The following is a 22,004-nucleotide window of genomic DNA, read 5'->3' as shown; positions in this document are numbered from 1 at the left end:
AGACTTATCTCACTAGGGGTAAGATAGATACTGCCTACAGGAAAATTAAAGAGACCTTTGGAGATAAGAGAACGACTTGTATGAATATCAAGAGCTCAGATGGAAACCCAGTTCTAAGCAAAGAAGGGAAAGCAGAAAGGTGGAAGGAGTATATAGAGGGTCTATACAAGGGCGATGTACTTGAGGACAATGTTATGGAAATGGAAGAGGATGTAGATGAAGATGAAATGGGAGATACGATACTGCGTGAAGAGTTTGACAGAGCTCTGAAAGACATGAGTCGAAACAAGGCCCCGGGAGTAGACAACATTCCATTGGAACTACTGACGGCCTTGGAAGAGCCAGTCCTGACAAACCTCTACCATCTGGTAAGCAAGATGTATGAAACAGGTGAAATACCCTCAGACTTCAAGAAGAATATAATAATTCCAGTCCCAAAGAAAGCAGGTGTTGACAGATGTGAAAATTACCGAACAATCAGTTTAACAAGCCACAGCTGCAAAATACTAACACGTATTCTTTACAGACGAATGGAAAAACTAGTAGAAGCCGACCTCGGGGAAGATCAGTTTGGATTCCGTAGAAACACTGGAACACGTGAGGCAATACTGACCTTACGACTTATCTTAGAAGAAAGATAAAGGAAAGGCAAACCTACGTTTCTAGCATTTGTAGACTTAGAGAATACTTTTGACAATGTTGACTGGAATACTCTCTTTCAAACTCTAAAGGTGGCAGGGGCAAAATACAGGGAGCGGCAGGCTATTTACAATTTGTACAGAAACCAGATGGCAGTTACAAGAGTCGAGGGACATGAAAGGGAAGCTGTGGTTGGGAAGGGAGTAAGACAGGGTTGTAGTCTCTCCCCGATGTTATTCAATCTGTATATTGAGCAAGCAGTAAAGGAAACAAAAGAAAAATTCGGAGTAGGTATTAAAATCCATGGAGAAGAAATAAAAACTTTGAGGTTCGCCGATGAAATTGTAATTCTGTCAGATACAGCAAAGGACTTGGAAGAGCAGTTGAATGGAATGGACAGTGTCTTGAAAGGAGGATATAAGATGAACATCAACAAAAGCAAAACAAGGATAATGGAATGTAGTCGAATTAAGTCGGGTGATGCTGAGGGAATTAGATTAGGAAATGAGACACTTCAAGTAGTAAAGGATTTTTGCTATTTGGGGAGCAAAATAACTGATGATGGTCGAAGTAGAGAGGATATAAAATGTAGACTGGCAATGGCAAGGAAAGCGTTTCTGAAGAAGAGAAATTTGTTAACATCGAGTATAGATTTAAGTGTCAAGAAGTCATTTCTGAAAGTATTTGTATGGAGTGTAGCCATGTATGGAAGTGAAACATGGACGATAAATAGTTTGGGCAAGAAGAGAATAGAAGCTTTCGAAATGTGGTGCTACAGAAGAATGCTGAAGATTAGATGGGTAGACCACATAACTAATGAGGAAGTATTGAATAGGATTGGGGAGAAGAGAAGTTTGGGGCACAACTTGACCAGAAGAAGGGATCGGTTGGTAGGACATGTTCTGAGGCATCAAGGGATCACCAATTTAGTACTGGAGGGCAGCGTGGAGGGTAAAAATCGTAGAGGGAGACCAAGAGATGAATACACTAAGCAGATTCAGAAGGATGTAGGTTGCAGTAGGTACTGGGAGATGATGAAGCTTGCACAGGATAGAGTAGCATGGAGAGCTGCATCAAACCAGTTTCAGGACTGAAGACCACAACAACAACAAAACATCAGACTATTGCAGAATTATGCAATGTGTAATTATGCTCGCATGTTATGTCTCAAGATAAACAAAAAACTATCTGTAGGAATCTACGTGCATTCCACAAACAAATCTTGTGAAACTCGGTTGGCTCTATTCATTACATTGCCAAACTTCTATGAAGTTGGGAGTGTAGGAGACAGGTACTGGAGGTATTAAAGACGAATTGTGCCTAGATACCTCAGTTGGTAGAGCATTTGCCTGTGCAAGGCAAGGTACTATGTTCAAAAACTGGTCCAGCACACGGTTTCCCAATTAATGAAACTCTGCTGCATGAACATTCATTCTGGATACAATTTGCTGTGGCATGATTCTTTCAATATCAAAGAAATAAGATTTTTCTCTCCTCCTCCTGCGAAAGGTGAAGCATTAGCTAGCATTATACACTTTCATTGTGGTATTAATAAATTATTACTAAATAATTAATAAATTCTATTTCTTGCAGGTACGCTGCTAAGTTGCCACATGGTTTCAAGCCACAGAACTACTATGGTGGTGTCACAAGCACTCAAATCTTTCCTGATCCTTACTCAGATGGAAGTACACCAGGTCGAGCTGGTGTTGACTACCCCACCTACTCAACAATTCCACAAACAAGCTTCAGCTGTAAAACACAGCGTTACAAGGGATTCTTTGGTGATCCTGAAACATCTTGCCAGGTAGGTTTTTTTTGCCTATTAATGAAGCTACTATTAATTTTTGTCTCTTATCATTCATTTTCTGCAAGACTTTGGTTGATTCATGTTTCACATCAAAAGTACTGAAAACAGCATCTTGAATGAGGTACCATATGTGACATAATGCATTTCGATGTGCCAAAAAAGGTGTGCTGGATAAATGTTTTGCACAACGAAATTCACTGAGTACAGAAAGTGTTGGTGCTTTTTCAATTTGGCACACACACAATGAAAAATTGTATTTATCATAAATATTTTTTTAAGATTTATAGCAAAATTATGAAAAGGAAAGGTTGCTATTCACCATATAGCGGAAATGTTGAATCACAGACAGACACAACAAAAAGACTGCTACTTGTTTAGCAGTCTTTTTGTTGTGCCTGTCTGCAATTCAACATCTCCGCCACATGGTGAGTAGCAGTCTATCCCTTTTGTAATAATGTCATTATTACATTGTTTTGTAAGATTAATACTCTTTATGGGACAATTTTGAAATAGTGGCTACTCAAAAAATTCTGAGATAATTATGTGAACAAAGGTGATGGCTTGTAGCTGAATCACAAAGGATGTAACAATGGTAACATTATAACAGGCACAGAAGGCGAATGAGGAAAATACAATCATAAAGGATGATGTTATTGCAACATCATCAATGTAACAAAGAAGCAGGACTTGTACCCTGTTTAAGGACAACATTCATCCTCAGGGGAAAATATCTTCACCCTGTCAGGAAAGAGTTAACTCAAGGCTTACGTCTTTTATACAAACTGTCAGTTTTAATCCTGAGGAAGTTTTATAGATTTTTTATCACTTTGAAATTCTACTTTCATAACTTACTTTCCTCTTATCAGGTTGGATGATCCTGTCTAGTGTGCATAAAAGACTCAACCCAAACCACTGTGTATGGCCCCTGCTTTAATATTTCTTTTGACAGAGCCTTACTCATGCATGTTGTGATTTTAATCTGTTGTGATACTTGGTTCAATCCATTGCAACTTTCTAATCAGCCAGATATTTTGAGAAAGAAGGGGTGGGGGAGGTATATCAAACAAAAACAAAGAAAACATTTTCTTATCCAGATTTGTACATATTTTATAGCGCAAATAAAGACTGATGTTATGATTATTTTTCCCTTTATTTCACTTTCTTGTGGAGTGTTTAATTAAACATACAAGCTATCAACTGTCATTTAATGCCATTACTAGTTTCTTAATGCTGGTAACATGTCTGAAGGTCCCCCTTCTGAGGACTGTGATGGATTGAGACTAATGTTCTTTTGACATCAACTGTGGATCTGCATTTATGTTATTTCCACTAATATCAGTAATATTTACTCTTGTATTAAACTACCTAGTAGGTTCCAAAAAACAAAGACATTCGTTGTTAATATTCACCAATTCCTCATTACCTGGTAATCAATGAAAATACTTTCATAATCAGTTACTTAGAAATGAAATTTCTTTCTGCATCACAATTAATGCCTGTCCACCAACGTTCCCTCCACTGGTGGTGCAACATTACAATCTTTATAATTTTCTTCTTACAGGTTTGGCACTACTGTGATCTCAACGGCGGACAAGCATCATTTCTCTGTCCTAATGGAACTATTTTTAGTCAAGTAGCACTGACATGTGATTGGTGGTTCAACGTGCGGTGCTCATCCACAACTCAGTTGTATGTTCTAAATGAGCGCCTATACAAATACATCCTTCCAGTCACTCCCAGTTTTCCGGAGGATTTTCATGGACCTCTTGTTGACCAATACATCGCTCTCAAATTTCAAGAGCAGGAAAAAAAGAAACAGAGCAAATTAAAAACAACCACAAGTAATCCCAAGAAGAACTAAACAATAAACAACAAGCAGTCACCTACAATCTTGCACGTCATACCATCATCATAAAGAGGTATCAACGTTTCTCCAAAGGAAATATTTTTTGTCAATCATCAACAGACTTCTCATACAGTTCAAGACATAAATCTGTAGTTTCATTCCAAAGCCTCATGAGATGTTTCAAGTTTTGGTCTTAATATACATGACAGCCATTGTAAAAGGCAATGACAATGGATCCCAAAACCATGAACAGCAAGAAAGGCATTTTTACATGGACAAAAATCTGTACTGTTTGTACTTTCAGTAAACAACATCCCAAAAACAATAAGTACAGTGGTTAATATTGAACAAGGTACAGAAAATGTGCCATAACATGGTATGTTAAATGTCAACATGCTACACCGAGAACGATAATTTTGGCCACAGTTCTCATAAAAGTACAATTCCATGTTCCACTATAATTTACAATGCAAACATTTCCAGTGAAAAACAGGACAATATCAAACAAGAATCGATCATTGAAACAGCTTTATGTTTTCAGAGCTAAAAATCAGGTACAATAAGAGCTAATTTTCCTTTGAAATTAGTTTCTTCATGAAGCACACTTTAGTAATGTTGGTATCTGCCATATAGTCACATTTTTCTTTTAATGGCTATGTATAATGCAGTAATGCCAATATCATTCCATCTTTCCTCAACATATTTATTGTTTGTGATTCATTCTCATAAAACCTTAGTGAATCACTAGTCATTTTATACTCCCATTAAGTTTTTAAAGAGCAAAGTATTATAATACATCTTCTCATATACTTTTTTTATGTGCCGTAACAAATTCTTCCAAAAGACAATAGTACATTTAAATTTTATTCTTCTCAGTAATCCTTTGTTTCAGTTTCTAGTAGTAATTTTATCATTTAATAAACTTCACTTGCAAATTTCTATATGACATACACACATGCTGTTACATAAAAGATGATATGCCTAGAGTTACATCGAAAATTTGTGTGTGGAGAAAAGTATTTCTAGTCACTAAGTGTGCAATACAGCCATGGTTTGTAAACCTGGTTACCACCTGGAAATGTTGTTGATTAAGTAATTTATGTTTTAGTATTTTTTTTAAATAAAGAGCTTTGATTATATTTATTACAATAACTTTATTTCAAACCAAACTTGGAACTGTTATCCATACCTATCCAGCAATTTCTGAAGACTGAAGAAAAAATTTGTAACCAGGTATGTTACACAAAAACAAAAAATAACTTATTATTCATTAGAAAATTATAGTTTCAGAGCACATCAGTCCACGGTTAAAAATGAACTGAAAGTGCTAGCTCACTGATGACACCACACAGGACTATATACAGCTTAGTGAACAACATGTAACAAGTACAAATTGTAGTTATGTTGAATTTTACCATGACTTTTACTAAGTACAAATGCAAAATCACCATCAACTATGACACAACGACCACAAAATATCCTAAAATGAAATACTTCAGCATGACACTGACTAAGTTTCCCACAACATATTAAAAACTGAATATCATCACAAAAACTTGTGAACTCGCTGATTCCTTTGTTCATCATCATTCTAAATTCAGGATATTATAATGCAAGAATTGAACTGGCAGTGTTATATGACTGGCTAGTTGGACTACAAGTGGATAAATTAACATAAAAAAAATTAGAATAAATGCTTAATGTAGAACGCAGAAGCACGAGTGAGAACGGTAGACACGCTGCGAGAATTAAATGAAGGACATCTAACACTAGAAATGAAGGCCTTAATGATGATGATGATGAAGGTTTGAGGGCACATGACAGCAAGATCTTTGGCATTCGTAATTAAAAATAATGATGCGAGTGCGGAAAATCTCGAACACACACACGCGTGCACACAAAGCAACGAAAATAACATTGTCAAATCTAAAACAAGGCAAAAAAGAGAAAATACAGTGGAAGCATTAAAAGAAGGCAACAAACACTTGAGATTGGATGATTGGTGAAAGGAAAGGGAGTGAGCCAGCCAATCTGCAACACAGTAATATCTCTAGCCTAAAAGCTCAGAGCATGGACCAGACCTATCACAAAATTTTGAAGACTTCACCACACTCATCTCATCATCAGATAAAATAGAGGGCATATTCCCACCTAAATTTGCGTCTGCCCACTTGTCACAAAACACAATTCACTCAATTAAAATGTGGCATACACTGATTTGCATGCCACACGCATCACAGATGGGAAGAAGGGGGGGGGGGGGGGGGAGGGGGGTTTCTCTCGCTGGGGTAAAAGGCCGTGTGTGAGAAAACAGTGCCCAATGCAAAGGTGGGTCAGGCCATCACATCACAACTTAGCAATTGACATGAGGAACTCCATGGCCATACAGTTGGCTTCACCAACTGCAGCTTATTGTTCATCACTGCCAGTCGCTCCTCTTTGCATAACTGCATGGACCTGTGACAAACCAACGAAATGACAGTCTGCAAGCAAATTGGCACATTCTGTAACGGTATATTCCCTGCAACCTTCCTTCACAGCTTTATTGGCCTATTCATTTCCCCAAATTCCTACGTATCCCAGTACCCAGCAGAATGATACATTCTTCCCACACTGCTATAAGAAGTGTGGTTGGTCATATATGAGCTGCATCAATTTCTGTGCTGGGTACTTGTGCAGTAACGAGTGCAGGGCACTAAGGGAATCAGAACAAATGAGAGACTGCTTGCCCTTAAAATGCCTCATGCGCTCCAGTGCCTTCATGATCGCATCAACCTCTGTAAAAAACGCAGTGTGGGTACGGGGAAGATGAATCCAGAAGATACGGTCAGGAAAGATGATGGAACAAAGGAGTCCCCCGATGGGAGCCACCTGTATACACAATTGTAAAACTCTCATGCCTATCTCAAATGCTGGAAAACAGAGATTGAAACTTAAAACTGATAGTGCAACCTTTCTTAAAATTTGTAAAATCTAAAATAATTCTGGGTTTGTGTAAGAGCCAAGGGGGAAATCTGCTCCAACCTTGCTGTAAGATGTTAAAACCAAGCCATACCCATCTCTAAGAGGCAATCCTTTGTGAAAATCCCAACGGGTCTCATCACTTGTTGCAGATTATGAAAAAGCCTTTCCAAAGAAGGCCAAGAAATGGAAAGGTAGGCATGCGCTTATGGCGTGGACAGAATTTTATATGCTGGTGCACAAAGAGCAGCTGTTGCCTGACGTGAAACAGTGGCTCAGTGACATCTCCGCAGATGCTCGGTATGGGACTTGTTCAGAACGCCCCAGTGACTAACAGAATTCCTTCATAGTAGACCATAACCAACATCTTTAAATAAGACATGCATCCATAAGCAAGCCAATACTGCACATACCCCATGAACTGTGGCTAAGACATTTTAAAATCTCACTGCTTTAAGTGACCATCTTTTCAAGTCATTAAGTTGTGGCACCCATGTAAGTTTCACGTGAAATGCAAGGCCCAGAAAACTCACCATGTCTTTAAAATTGAGAACAGTGTCCCACACCCTTAACTCTGGGAAGCCTGTTTAGAACAGGAACAGTTAAAAAGAATGCGCACACACACCTCTTGGTTGAAAACTTGAAACCCCCTCTTCTATGACCATTCATTCAACTGTCAAAGATTTAGTTGCAACTGATGTGTTGTAATTGCAAGGCTTCAAGAGGAATAAAAGACAGAAAAATCACCCACAACCAAGTAACATTGGACACGACATCTAACAAACTACCGTAAGGCTATTACTTGCTTTGGCAAAGACAGTCACACTAAGACACTACCTTGAGGGACATTGTTCTCCTGCTCAAAGCAATCAGAGAGGACATCACTGAATCAATATCTAAAATAGTGCAGCGAGAGAAAGGACCGAATAAAAATGGCAACATCTCCATGCAAATCACATTCATGAAGCTGCCAGAGGATGAAATATGTCCAAATACTGTAGTATTGCAGGCCTTCTCAATGTCAAAAAATATACCCAGAAGGCGATGGCAGCACAAGAAAGCCTACTGTATAGCTGTCTCTAGGTGGGCCAGGTTCTCACAGGTGGAATGATACTATTAGAACCTACATTTAAAGTGACTATGGAGTGCCTGAATTCTAAGATCTCCTGACAAGGGGGCAGTTGACCATCTGCTTCCATGGTCTTCCCCTTACAGGTAGTGAGGGCACATAATGGTAACTATTTGGGCATGTGCAATCTTTCTTGGTTTTAAAAGAGGAAATAAAATTGTCACAAGTCAGGAAAGTAACTTGACGCACTCCCACATTAAAATGGACCAGCTGTACTCTTCAGGAAATTCCAGCTGCCCATCTCGGCAGCAACTCTGTGATGCTGGAAAGCTGGATATTGATTAACAGCCAAGGTAACTGTGGCAAAATAAGCTGCCATAGCCTGGTCAATGTCTCGTGGTGTGGTATGGAGACTTCCATTTTTCGTTACACCAGCCACTGGGCACCACTCTCCTTTCCCAGAAATCCTCCCATACAACTGTACTTTTACGCAAACTGCCACAATCTCCTCTTGCTCTCCCTAATAATTTTGGGTCAATCCATACCAAGTGGTCCAGCACTGGTCACTTGACCACCTCAGAAAAATTTTATATTTTCTGGGTGAATTCCTCAATGTTTAGTAGTCACGAAATATTTTTATTTTTTATTTTTTAAATTATTGTTTATTCTGAAATTGGGGCCATATATTTGTTCCAGGCCGCATGCATTTTTTCGTATTTGCAAGCATCTACATTTTTTACAATTATTCAGTAGTGGATGGTCCTAAGCGTTTCAGATAAAATGCATTTAGTTCAACACACTCTGAGCTACAAATTAACATCATTATCAGTTAGCTGAATGTATTATTTAATATATTTTTAATAGTTCACAGTTACCAGCCACAAATTAAAAAAATTCAATTTTTGAACAGTAGTTTTCCGAAGAAAGATTAATTTCTCAGCTTTAATATTTTTTCTGCTATTACACTGTATAGTATAGTTACTTTTTATGGAGCATCAATGGTAAGCAGCTAACCCTTAAAAAAATACACTATTTTAAAAAAATCGATTTTTTTAATTTTTCCATTTTGTAGCCTGCAATATCTTGGGGGACCAGATATAAATATGAAAATTTCACAGTTAATAGACCTTTATGATATCAAACTTCAGCATAAATTTCAACTTTGAGATTCAACTGGAAGTTATGGAAAAAAGATTACAAACACGAGTCAAAAATATGTTTTTTAACATCTGCGATATCTGGTAGGCTAATCAAATACAGTATACCAATTGCATAATATAACACACCACATTACACTAGCTAATGATTATTTGTCAAAACAATGCTGTGGCAATTGTTTCAGCAGGCTAACAATTGCATCTGCAATCCTATAGAAGTCTGATTAGTGTCTTCCCCTTACACCAACCATTGTCTACTCACATTTACTTAGCTAGAAGTTCTTGAAGTGTGCAGTTGAAAATGGTGTCTCAGTGTTCTGTTGGTGTTATTAATGAAGCACGTCACAAAAGTGGGTATGGAGTGTATCCTAAAGACATTATTTTAATCAAAGATTACAGTGAAGAAGAAAAAGTGTTGTTTTACCTACGAGTTGGCCCAGAGGTCAAATCAACATGCAAGTACCATGAAATGAAATACTTGAAAAAATTTCATCACCTTTTTGGCCAGTCTTGCATGGACCCTTTTGAGAAACATAAGAAACCTATAAAAAAAGATCTATGAGAAATAACATTTGATCATTATTCTAAAAATTAAAGCCCTTTCTTAGTCTCATAGCAGGAAAATCATTCTGTCCAATATGTTATTCTAAGATATTTGTAATTCACAAGAGAAAAGATAGTGAAACCTCAGGTACAGAATTTTGTGACTTATCAGCAACCATTAAAAAAGTAGATACAGCTTGTGAAATCCTCGGTATATCGCCTGCTAGTAAAATTAGAAAACTAAGTCAAGATAAAAGACCAAGTGCCTTGAATACAAAAATTGAGAAAGTGGCAGCTACAGTCAAAAAGAATTTCGAAGTTTCATTTCAAAATACAATTTGTACTAAAGCAGATGGAAGTTCTCAACTTCACCAACTGAATATGATGGTTTGATAGAAAAACTAAACACTAAATGCAGTACTTCAAACAAAGATGATAAAATTAACATTATCAGTTTACTGCCAAATTCTTCGAGTCGAGCAAAAGTTAGTGATGAATTTAATGTGTCAGAACGTCTTGTTAAGTTAACAAGGCAATTAGTAAAAGAACAGGGAATTTTGGGGAATTTTATCAGCATTACAAAAGAAAAGTGTATCTAATTTGGTAGATGAAAACACAATCAATAAAGTTATTAAGTATTATGACGATGATAATAACAGTTGTTTGATGCCTGGCAAAAAAGACTGTGTTTCTATGCAAGAAAATGGTTCTAAGATTCAAAGACAAAAAAGATTAATATTGTGTAATTTAAATGAACTATTCACTGAATTTAAAAAAGAAGGTCTTGACATTAAAATTGGAAGATCAAAGTTTTGCGAGTTGAGACCAAGATAGTGTACTGTTGCAGGGGCATCTGGCACCCGTAATGTTTGTGTTTGTTTGTATCATCAGAATGTAAAGTTGATGATAGATGGGGCCAATCTTAGTGTTGACTATAAGGGCCTTTTGGAAGTTATGGTATGCAATATTGACAGTTACAATTGTATGATCAAGGGAAAATGTGAAGATTGTCCAGGCAAACAAGCCTTACTTGACATGTTTCAAGAATCCGAAGACAACGATTTGATGCCTGACAATATAAAATACAGACAATGGGTGAGACAAGACAGAACTGAAATGGTGACAGTCATAAAATCACGAGAAGAGTTTTTTTGAAGTGTTAGTGGCTAACCTTGAAAATCTGAAAATGCATCATTTTATTGCAAAAGCTCAAAGTAAATTTTTGAAAGACAAAAAGCAAACCTTGGCAGCTGATGAATGCTTAGTTCTTGCTGACTTTTCAAAAAATTAGTCCTTTGTTGTTCAAGATGAAGTACAAGGGCACCACTGGGTAAACAATCAGGCCACAGTTCATCCATTTGTATTCTATTATAAAGATGAAGATAAACTAATGAGGCACAGCTTTTGTGTCATAAATGACTACCTTGAACACAACACTACAGCAGTGCACATTTTTCAACTAAAATTAACGAACTAAATTAAACAGCACCACCCTTTCATACAAAAACTGATTTACTTTCTGGATGTGGCAGCAAGTCAATATAAAAACAAAACAAAAATTATTAACATCTCCTTTCATAAAGAAGATTTTGGGTTTAATGTAGAATGGCACTTTTTCACTTCCTGCCACGGAAAAAATGCTTTTGATGGTGTCGGGGGTACAACAAAGTGAGCTGTCACAAAAGCAAGTCTGCTGCAGACTGATGACAATCATATCATAGCACCTCAAGAGATGTTTGAATTCTGTAAAAAAACATAACAAAGGAATTATCTATGTTTTTGTACAATGTGAGGAAGAAGTCTATGACAGTGTCTTGAAGGAAAGGTACAACACTTGTCAGAAGATTAAGGGTACTCCAGCTTTTCATTGTTTTGTACCCCATTCACAAAATTTACTTAAGTGTAAGATCACATCAACTTCACCTGATAGTGAACTTCATCAGTGTGGAAAGTTGCACAACTGGTTCTTCAAAATAAAGACAAAGTGGCTCGTGTTTACGACGAACAGTGGTGGATTGGCGAAGTTGATAATATTGACTGTCAAAACCAAGATGTACATGTTGAATTTTATCACCCTCCAGGACACAGCACATCTTTTGAAAAAACTGAGAATGATCAAGTTTGGATGCCGTTTAAAAATGTACTAAGGAAGCTGTCTCCCATGGAATTTACAACTGTGACTGGGCAAAATTACAATCTAACACCCAAACTGAGTGAACAAATTTCTCAAAGGATCAATGAGCAATGTACTAATACCAAATAACAAGAGAACAATATAATGCAACTAGTAGGCTTATTTTTAAAAAAGTAAGTAATCATAGATATGATTAAATTATATACTATAAATGATAAATTTTATTCCATAAGCCTAGATATCGCAGATGTTAAAAAACGTATTTTTGACTCTTGTTTGTAATTTTTTTCCATAACTTTAAATTGAATCTCAAAGTTGAAATTTATACTGAAGTTCGATATCACAAAGGTCTATTAACTGTGAAATTTTCAGATTTTTATCTGGTCCACCAACAAAGATATTGCAGGCCACAAAATGGAAAAATTAAAAAAATCCAATTTTTAAAATGTGTATGGTCTTAAGTGTAAGCTGCTCACCATTGATACTCTAAGTAATTATACTATAAAGTGTAATAGCAGAAAGAATATTATAGCTGAGAAATCTTTCTTTGGAAAACTACTGTTCAAAAATTGAGTTTTTTTAATGTGTGGCTGATAACTTTGAACTATTAAAAATATATTAAAGAATATATTCAGCAAATGATAATGATGTTAATTTGTAGCCCAGAGTGTGTTGAACTAAATGCATTTTATCTGAAACGCTTAGGACCACCCACTACTGAATAATTGTAAAAAATGTACATGCTTGCAAATACAAAAAAAACGCATGTGGCCTGGAACAAATATGGCCGCCATTTCAAAATAGTAAACAATAATTAAAAAAAAATTTTTTTTTGACTAATAAACACTGGGGAATTCACCCAGCAAATATAAAATTTTGCTGAGATGGTCAAGTTACCAATTCAGCAAATATAAAATTTTGCTGAGATGGTCAAGCTACCAATTATTTTGTTCTTGGATCACTTGGTATCGATTAACCCTTCGGCGACATTTATCCCTCACTGTGCGAAAGGCTGAGATATTCTCATCAGTCGTCAGCACTTGAACTGACGCAGAGCCACTTGTCAGGACTTGACCACAATGTGGCATTCGTCGCTCCACAAAGGGGCAGCTAGGTTTTTCAGCTGGCCTGAAGGCTGCGGAATAGATGCTTCAGTGGCTGGTGGGTCATTTGGATAATGTGATTCACCCATTTCTGGACACTATCACAGTGTTCAAACACAGCAAGTTGGTCGTAAAGTGTCCAGTCTGACCTACAAGGTACTCATTGTGGTCGATGTCTTTCAGGCACCACTCTGCCTGGCAGGAGAATACAAATTTGTAAGTGGTCACTCGACTGCAAGTCATCAACCACTTCCCACTGAGCTGTGCATACAAGGGCTGGAGGGTATACTGAGATCGATGACAGTGAACAACCCTGATGCGGTGTTCAAGTGAGTTTTGGCCCATATTCAACAGAGAGACATGCGAGGACAAGGAAATGCTCTCAATTGCTCTAGCCCTGGGGCATATGTCTGCAGAGGCCCACAGTACATTATGCACATTAAACTGCCAGAAAGGATGAAGGGGGTGGGGGACTTGAATAAGGAGGTCACTGAGAGCATTTTTGTCAAACACCTCATGTGAGCAGGTAAAGGGAACATATTGTCAACCAATGAAGCACATGCTTGCAGGCTGGTTGTGAGGGAGAGAAGTGAGGAGTGGTAGATGTTGTTGACAAAAACAGCCACTTCTCCTTAGTGCTCTCTCTCTCTCTCTCTCTCTCTCTCTCTCTCTCTCTCTCCACTGGGGTTGTCCTTCTTGTGGAGGATGTAGCCATGTAGATCAGGGACATCAGACAAATTACAATGTGTCTCATGAAGGCAGACACACGTTCGTCTAACCCTGAGTTAATAGATGCAGTCCCCTCCACATGGGTCTGGAAATCATTCAAGTTCCACTGCAGTATGGAACTCCTTTGTCATTCCGCCATGGTGGGGAGACTGTAGCAGAGGGGAGCAGAGCGAGGGTGGTCCTTTGAAGGTCTTGGCGGTCCCCTCAGGCAAGCATCGATGTTCATACCAGCAATGGTATGGACATCGCCTGATCCACTGAACAGGACAAAGGCCACATGGTTTGATAGCCTTGGAGCGGATCACTGTCGCCAGTTGGCATCCAACCCCAGCTTGGATTTTGGGGATGGTGACAAGGCTGATGTAGCAGAAACACTGCTGGATCTCTCCCATTGACTGCCATGAGGGTTTCTGTCTAGGCTGACATTATGTTTGACAACTTTTAATGTTTCTGTGAGCGGAAGACTGGGTTGAGGGACCAGTCATGCAAGCTGGCAGCTGCATTTATGGGTGCAAGTAAATGTGCTCTACCCAACTATCACAGTCTAACACTGACCTTCTGGACAGGCAGCTTCAATGCTGAGGGAAAAGACTTGACAAAATTGGGGTGACGAGTGGCATCAAATTCCTTTACTACAGATGAGACATTGTGGGTTACTAACTTCTTGAATATTCTTTTCTTCAGTGAAGACAGGACAGTCCCTGCTCCAAACCGGATGGAGCTGTAAGCAATTAACACACACAGGTGGGACGATGTGTTGAAAACCTTGTTCATAGGCTGCAAGACTCATCTTCCATATGTAGCCAGACAATTGCAATGGTGTGACACACTTGGAAGTGTGAACTGGCTTGGACGTAAGGTCTAACCTTAAGGTGGAGAAAGTCTGCTGCACTATACTTAGGTAAGTTCGGCAGATTGAATGTCAGGATAAAAGATACTGACTTTTGAAGCTCACCATCAACACTTCAGTCACCCTTGTACATCCCCCCCCCCCCCTTTCCTGATGCAGTTCTTTTCTATCCACACCCATAATGTCCTGGCATGTTTTAACTCCTTTAATCGTATTTAACCCAGAGTTCAGCACTGTGTTGATGGGAGATTCTCCAGGTATTTGGTATTCAACAGCTTCTGCACTTTAGGAGCTGTGATAGTCTCGAGAAGGAAAACTCTTGACAGATTTGAGTTGTTCTGCAAGACACTTGAAATCTTTATTGGTATAGAACGGTGACAGTTTTTCAAAAGAAACATCCACACATTTCATGACAACAAAAACGTTATCTACCACAGGATGTAGTCTGTTACTTTGAATATTGTCCCTGTTTTTCACAGATGACCTCGGTGAACTAACCACATGAGGGCTCAGGATTTTGGGAGTTTATGCTTTTCAGAAGTCCACTGAACTGCTAGGAGTAGAAACATGAGATGCAGGCTTCACTGTGTTCCCAAGAGCAGCTAGGGAGGGAAGTCCACACAGACAGTGCCCCACTTGCCTGGGTGCGGCAGGTTCCCAACTAGCAACTGTTCCTCCTCAACTGACGTGCATCTCATCAGCACGCAGCACAGCTAAAGATCACAGTTGTCTTTTTTCTTAAATGGGTTTTACCGTCAATGAGATCTGTATAGTTAAGCCAAGATCCCCATTCCCTGTGATACATAATGTTCCACCGCTGCAATGCACAATGGTCGCTGAAGTACACCTAGAGCTTATGGCAACAGAGGACTGGTGGTGCTCACCAGTCCCTAGCTAAGGAACCCCAGGGTCTCCAAGACTGTACCCAGCAAATGCATGCTTAGCCCCTAGGTCAGATGACATAGGGCCTAGCTCGCACATTATTCACTGAACCACACAACATACTCTTTAAGGGAAGGAAAATAAAGATTAACACGAAGTTCTCAGAGCCATCGTGACAGAAGATGACCAGTCCACATGAGAAAATAAACCTCGTACTGTAAACGCTTACATCCATGGGGGGGGGGGGGGGGGGGGGGCACAAAAAAGGCAAAGTGATAGGTGTGTGTAACTGACACTTGGATGATTGCATGTTTGACAGCAAAGCTAAAACAAGCAATAAACTTTTTATGTGCTTATCTGCTTCAAAATATCTTTTCTATGCAATGAGCTATGGTCTATAGAAGGCACATTATCTATCAATTATGAATGCAACTATAAGCACTGACTGTTCATAACACATACCATTTTTGTATTCTCCAGCCTCTTCAATACATGCTCTCCTTTCAAACAAGCTTCTTGAAGTTTTTCAAGGTATTCTTCATTCTGTAATTATAAAAACCATGGTATTAACTTCACAATTCAACTGAATTTGTGAATATGAGCTGTAGAATGCTCAACAAATGTAGCAATGCCACCAATTGATTAGGCTTTATGCCTCATACTTTTAAAGATTTGTTGTTTCTTGAGATTTAGGTTTCCTTACTTTAGTTCCACAGACATAAATGTCAATGACTTCTAACTTTGGACTGGGAAATGGACTGACAGGAAAATAAGTATAGCTTTCATAGGTGATTTTATGCTTCCAAATTTTGCATAACTTTTCTTCCTATTATTTTTATTATGTTTAACTCCTTGTCCACAATCTTATATTTTACACTGTATCTGCAGCACTGTTTGTTACCGTACTACCGTTCTTAAATATGGTCGTTTCCACTTACAGCTGTTAAATACAATCTTGCTTACAGTGATTGCAGTTTCAAATATCATGCATCTTCACGCAGAAGTCTCAACTGCAAATATGCACATAGGCATAAATACAGCCCCAGTCAATAAGAAACAAAATAATATTTGACATCTATACGTGGAAACAATCACGTTTAATAATTAAATGAAGATATTGAATCCACCCCACAACAAATTGTTCGTAATTCTGCTTTCTGAAATTAGTTCCCATTAGATCACTTTATTCCTTTACTGCGGAAAATGCTACCAAGATTCCACCATGGAAAAAAGGTTTTATGAATGTCTCATTTAAGGCAGGTACAGATCCAAAAGACAATACAGCAATCTGTCAATCACATGGGTTAATGAAGACCTCAGACTGCAATGATAACTGAAAAATTCCGATAAGCCAAACTACCCAAACTTTTACTGGAAACTGTTAATGTATTCATGAAACATGACATGTCACTTTTGAAAGACCACTGCATTACTTATGAATTATATGGTGGGAACTGACAACTCCTTTACCAAATTGTGGTTAAAACACACTGTATTTTGTAGCATCTGCTTTTAATTCAGGATCATATCATGTAAAAACATTAATAAAAATAAATAAAGATTTGAGTCCTACTGTATCAGATTTTGATATAAACTTAGTGTATTTGTTCATTTAATGTATGTAACAAAGAAAACAAAAAAAATTGGCTCTGCTTCGAACTGTTTAGATTTTCTGGAATTTAACAGATTTTGTTTGTGGGTGTATTCAATATAAAAAAAATAACTTACTTCTTCCTTATTTACCAACAAATACTGATAAAATTTTGTTCGTGTATCTATCAATACGTAAAGAGTTCAGAGAACTTTGAATTACGGCATCATGAAACTTCACATGGCCAGCCAAAAAAAAAAATATATATATATATTAATTGCAGTTATCAATTTTTTAAAACCAAACATGCAGATTCATACCAAGTGCAATGTCATCAAAAGAGAACAGGATAATTGAATATTCTTGTTCTGAAAGATATTTTCTGTCAGAATGAGAAAATAAAAATAATGTTTTTTTCACTCCATTGTTTATTATTTCATAGACAAAAATAATTAAAAGACTTCACTTGCTTACTTGCAGTGTGTCGAGTTTACATTCCCTTTTGTTTAACAACATCCATTTTGCTTTTTGAAAAGTAACAGTAAAGTGCAGTAAAAACAAGAATAAATACTTTGCTTAATGTGCAGGCTTGATACGTATTTATGTAATGGTTTAAATTGATTATGTACTGCTTCTTTCTGCACGAGTTTTGGAAACAACAAGTGTTGCAGTTTTGTAGAAGCACACAGCATCATACTCTTGTTATCTTATTTCTGCAAACTGCTGAATAACATTCATTTATACTGTGTCAGACAGCATAGGTTGAAGGTTTTTGAATTTATAGAACATAGCGAAATTTTAAGCTGTAGCAACATATTTTACTTCAAAAGATACACAATGAATAATAGTTTACATCTCATATGTTAATTTTGACAGAAATTAATTATTTGTGAAAGATAATGCCTTTCAGTATTGACTCTCTTTTTCAGCAAGCTCATCGATCAACAGAGTGAAGTTTGTCATCACTCTCTCCTGCATGTTACAAGGTACAGCACAAATCTCTTGCTCAATGGTATCCTTTAATTGAAGCATGGTACGTGTTTTAAAGATGTACACTTTGTTCTTAAGAAAGCTCCACAAGAAAAGACACATGGAGTAATGTCTGGAGAGCAGGGTGGCTAGTCACCATCTCCTCTGTTGGATATCACTTTCCCTGGAAACAATTTTCTTATTTCAGACACACAAACACTGGAAGTGTGAGCTTGCTGAAACCAAACATTTCAATGATTTATGTCACAGTGACGAAGTTCTGAGATAAGAAATTCACACAACATGGTCAAACAATGCCCCGAGTTCACAGTGACGACTCTCTCATTTTCTTCGAAGAAATTAGGCCATATGACGTCACATTTCCCTAATCCAGCTCACATTGTCACCTTTTACAATGCAGTGGGCACTGGTGCACTTGCTGACGGTTATTTGGAGACCAATAATGACAGTTTTGTTTATTAACATTGTCACTTAAGGTAAAAATTAGCCTCATTTGACATTAAAATCACAATTTCAGGTTCTTCCAGTAACATCTCTTTCATTACTTCAGCAAAAGTCTCCTTTTCACAAAATTTTGAGGCTTCTACTCATGAGGTGGTATAAAATGCGCCAAACAGATGAATTTGATAACTCCAAAGAGTGTGAGTATCATCTTGCAGAGAAACTGGACTACGTTGAATTAAACAATGCAGAACTTCAAATTTTTCATGAGACATGGCCATCTTTGTACTGCCTCCCAGTTTTTTCTACAATACTGAACCTGTCTCATGGAAGTTCTTGACCCATAGTAGAACGGTATTGCGAGCTGGTAACACAACATAGAATGTTGAATTGGAGATGGAACTCCCCCCAAGTGGTGGTCACAGTTTCTGCATTTTTAAAGCATGTCTCTGTGAAACACGCAAAGTGTTGCGGAGTATACATGTCCATTGTAACTAAACTGCTGCTGTAGGAGAAAACAGAGTCCAGCCATGCCCCTCCACTAGACTAACTCACCTGCTACAGCATTAGGTAACGCTGGCTCACTGTGTGTTTTAGTGAATAATTCTTCACTCACTGCGTGTTTTCGTAAATAATTCTTCAATTTCACATAGAAGGAAAAATATTTAACCAAATTTTTTTTCTTTTCTATATATTAAAACAGTGTGAAAGTAACAATGAATGTCAAAACCAACTGAAAATTGAGCTCAGGCTCTAAATAATATAGTGGACAGTAATTACTGTGATAAGTGTAACTAACTATAGCGCTCTCCCCCCCCCCCTTTTTTATTTTGCTGTGTAATGAACAAATGAGAAATGCATCATTGGGGAAGCTACCGACAGCTACGGTCATTTATTTAACTATGTCAAACAAAAAGTCACACAAACTGTTGAAGAACTGTGTGAAACTAATTTAAAATTCTTTAAATTTAGAATGGAAGCAGATATCAAGCAAAAACTATTTGTCTCCACCATCAATGTATCTTTCTGAAAAAGTATGAATTTTACAAAAGGTTTGTTGTGACACTTTCAAGAAACATAAATCATTAATTCAAAAAGCACTTCACAGTGCAACCATAGAAGACAGTAGAAACATTTTATGAAAAGGTTACAAAGTGAAACCAGGACAAAAACTGTGTACACCCTGCAGGAAAAAAAAGAGAGAGAGAGAGAGAGAGAGAGAGAGAGAGTGTAGAGTTGAAGCTATATTAAATGCCAACAGGATTGCCACAAGTTTCCCCAAGTGAAATTCCCTGATTTCCAGACAAGTTTTAGCATTTTCCTCCGACAAATTCTGAGATCTCAAGGTTAAATAAAGACATAAGTTGACCAAAAAACCTAAGGACTTCTGTATTTCTCCCCCGTGTGAGCAAAAATCTTAAGCACTAACATCAACATCTTTTGTAATGAACTGTTTTTAGATGGAGAAAGCAAGCCAAATGGTATGTGTGTTTCATTAAGACCACTATTGTTATTTTATTTCAATAAAATGAAACACATTTGGTGACAAAAACACTCATTTCCTTCGAGTCGCAAGACAGATTTAAAATACCTTCACTGATTTCAGAAATAACCTCAGAATAAAGTAGACCTCTTGAAAGAAGTGTATTAGGCAGAGAAGAGTTGTGTAAACCAACAATATACGTGACTACCAATAAAATGTTGGTTCTACTATGTTCGTTATTGTCAGTTATTATCCACTGTATTATATGTATTGTTTTGCAGGTATTGTGTGATTTTTCTTTCAAGAAATGTATGAGCACATAGTGTACAAACTGCTAGCGACTGACACCATTTTCTTCTTCTTATCGTGAATATTTTCGAAGTGCTAAAATGTACCGTACTACAATAAATACAATGTCTATAAAATGCTGCACTGTTCGATGTACTTGCAGTGAGAAAGTCACAATACCTGAAATACATCGCCCTTGGCCTCTGGCCTGCCGAGGAGCACCTCTGTCCTGGGTCCATGGATAAATCACGAGAATCCTCCAGATTATGCCACACAAAAACAGACTTAGCCTGGAGGCAGATTGGTGAGACTAGATCCAACGGGCACGGCTTGCACAATAGTGGGAAACGATGGGCTTCTGATCAGCAGGCCCCCATTAGAAATACCCACAGAAATGGTCTGCGGTTTTGGCCTGTTGTGGAAATTCACTTGCGTGGCTAGATATTAACATATCACAGACACCATGTTGGTGAAACGAAACTGTGGTGATCAATCCATGCAAGATAACTTGCGCAAATACTCTGGGAACCAATGAGGATAGGTAGCAGCTCACTGTAAAGATGATCGCTGAGCTGCGGACAGGCATGTAGAAAAGACAATCTCTCTCTCACAACTTACTTTTTGGCCATAGCCTTTTTCAGAAAACAAAGCGTGCCCACACACACACACACACACACACACACACAATCACTCAGAAACACCTCATGCACACACGATACCAGTCTCTGGTCGCCGTGTCAACAATCTCTGAGAATCAGATTCAAACCACTCCCCACGTCTTCCTGTCTCTCGTTGACAGCTGCTAGGCTAGCAGTAAGAAACGGTGGCAAAAAGATTTTCACACTTAAAGCTTCCGGCCAATGGCCTTTGTCAACACACACACACACACACACACACACACACACACACACACACACACACACACACACAACTCACACACATGACTGCAGTCTCAGGCTGTTTCAGTTGCCCAAAACTGCAGTCGTGTGTGAGAGTTGCGTTTGTGTGTGTGTGTGTGTGTGTGTGTGTGTGTGTGTGTGTGTGTGTGTGTGTGTGGTGTTGACGAAGGGCATTGGCCGAAAGCTTTAAGTGTGAAAATCTTTTTGTTGTGCCTATCTGCGACTCAGCATCTCCACCATATGGTGAGTAGCAAGTTTCCTTCCCATAATATTGTTCTCCCCTTTAATGTTACATGATGTTTCATATTCTTTTAATCCATATTTCTCTGAATGCTTTAAAAGAATTTTATCAGTATTCAATAGTAAATGAGGAAGATAATTTACCTCTTCATCATTTACTATTGAATTATATTTTGTATATTTGAACACACTGTATTTCTAAAATGTTTATTTGACACCACAAACCGTCCTCAAGCCACGGTCACTAAAACACTGAAATTTTTAAAAGGTTACATAACTAGTTTTGATGCACTGAGTTGTCATTTTCAAATGCAATCACAGACCTAGGAAACTGCAATAATAATTGCAA

The 22,004-nt window shown here is 37.9% G+C and overlaps 1 protein-coding gene across 4 annotated transcripts in view; it reads right to left on the bottom strand.

Annotated features, from left to right (window-relative positions):
* The window catches only part of LOC126457111 (RING finger protein 17), a 505,497-nt gene that overhangs the window by 443,260 nt on the left and 40,233 nt on the right, over nucleotides 1-22,004 (bottom strand). For all 4 annotated transcript variants that reach the window (XM_050093159.1, XM_050093158.1, XM_050093161.1 and 1 more), the window contains exon 5: nucleotides 16,186-16,266. In XM_050093159.1, the coding sequence (XP_049949116.1) occupies nucleotides 16,186-16,266 (81 nt within the window). The remainder of the gene's footprint in view (nucleotides 1-16,185; nucleotides 16,267-22,004) is intronic.

This window comes from Schistocerca serialis, chromosome 2 (assembly GCF_023864345.2).
Source record: "Schistocerca serialis cubense isolate TAMUIC-IGC-003099 chromosome 2, iqSchSeri2.2, whole genome shotgun sequence".
Lineage (NCBI taxonomy): Eukaryota > Metazoa > Arthropoda > Insecta > Orthoptera > Acrididae > Schistocerca > Schistocerca serialis.
This window is presented reverse-complemented; position numbering and strand designations above follow the sequence as displayed.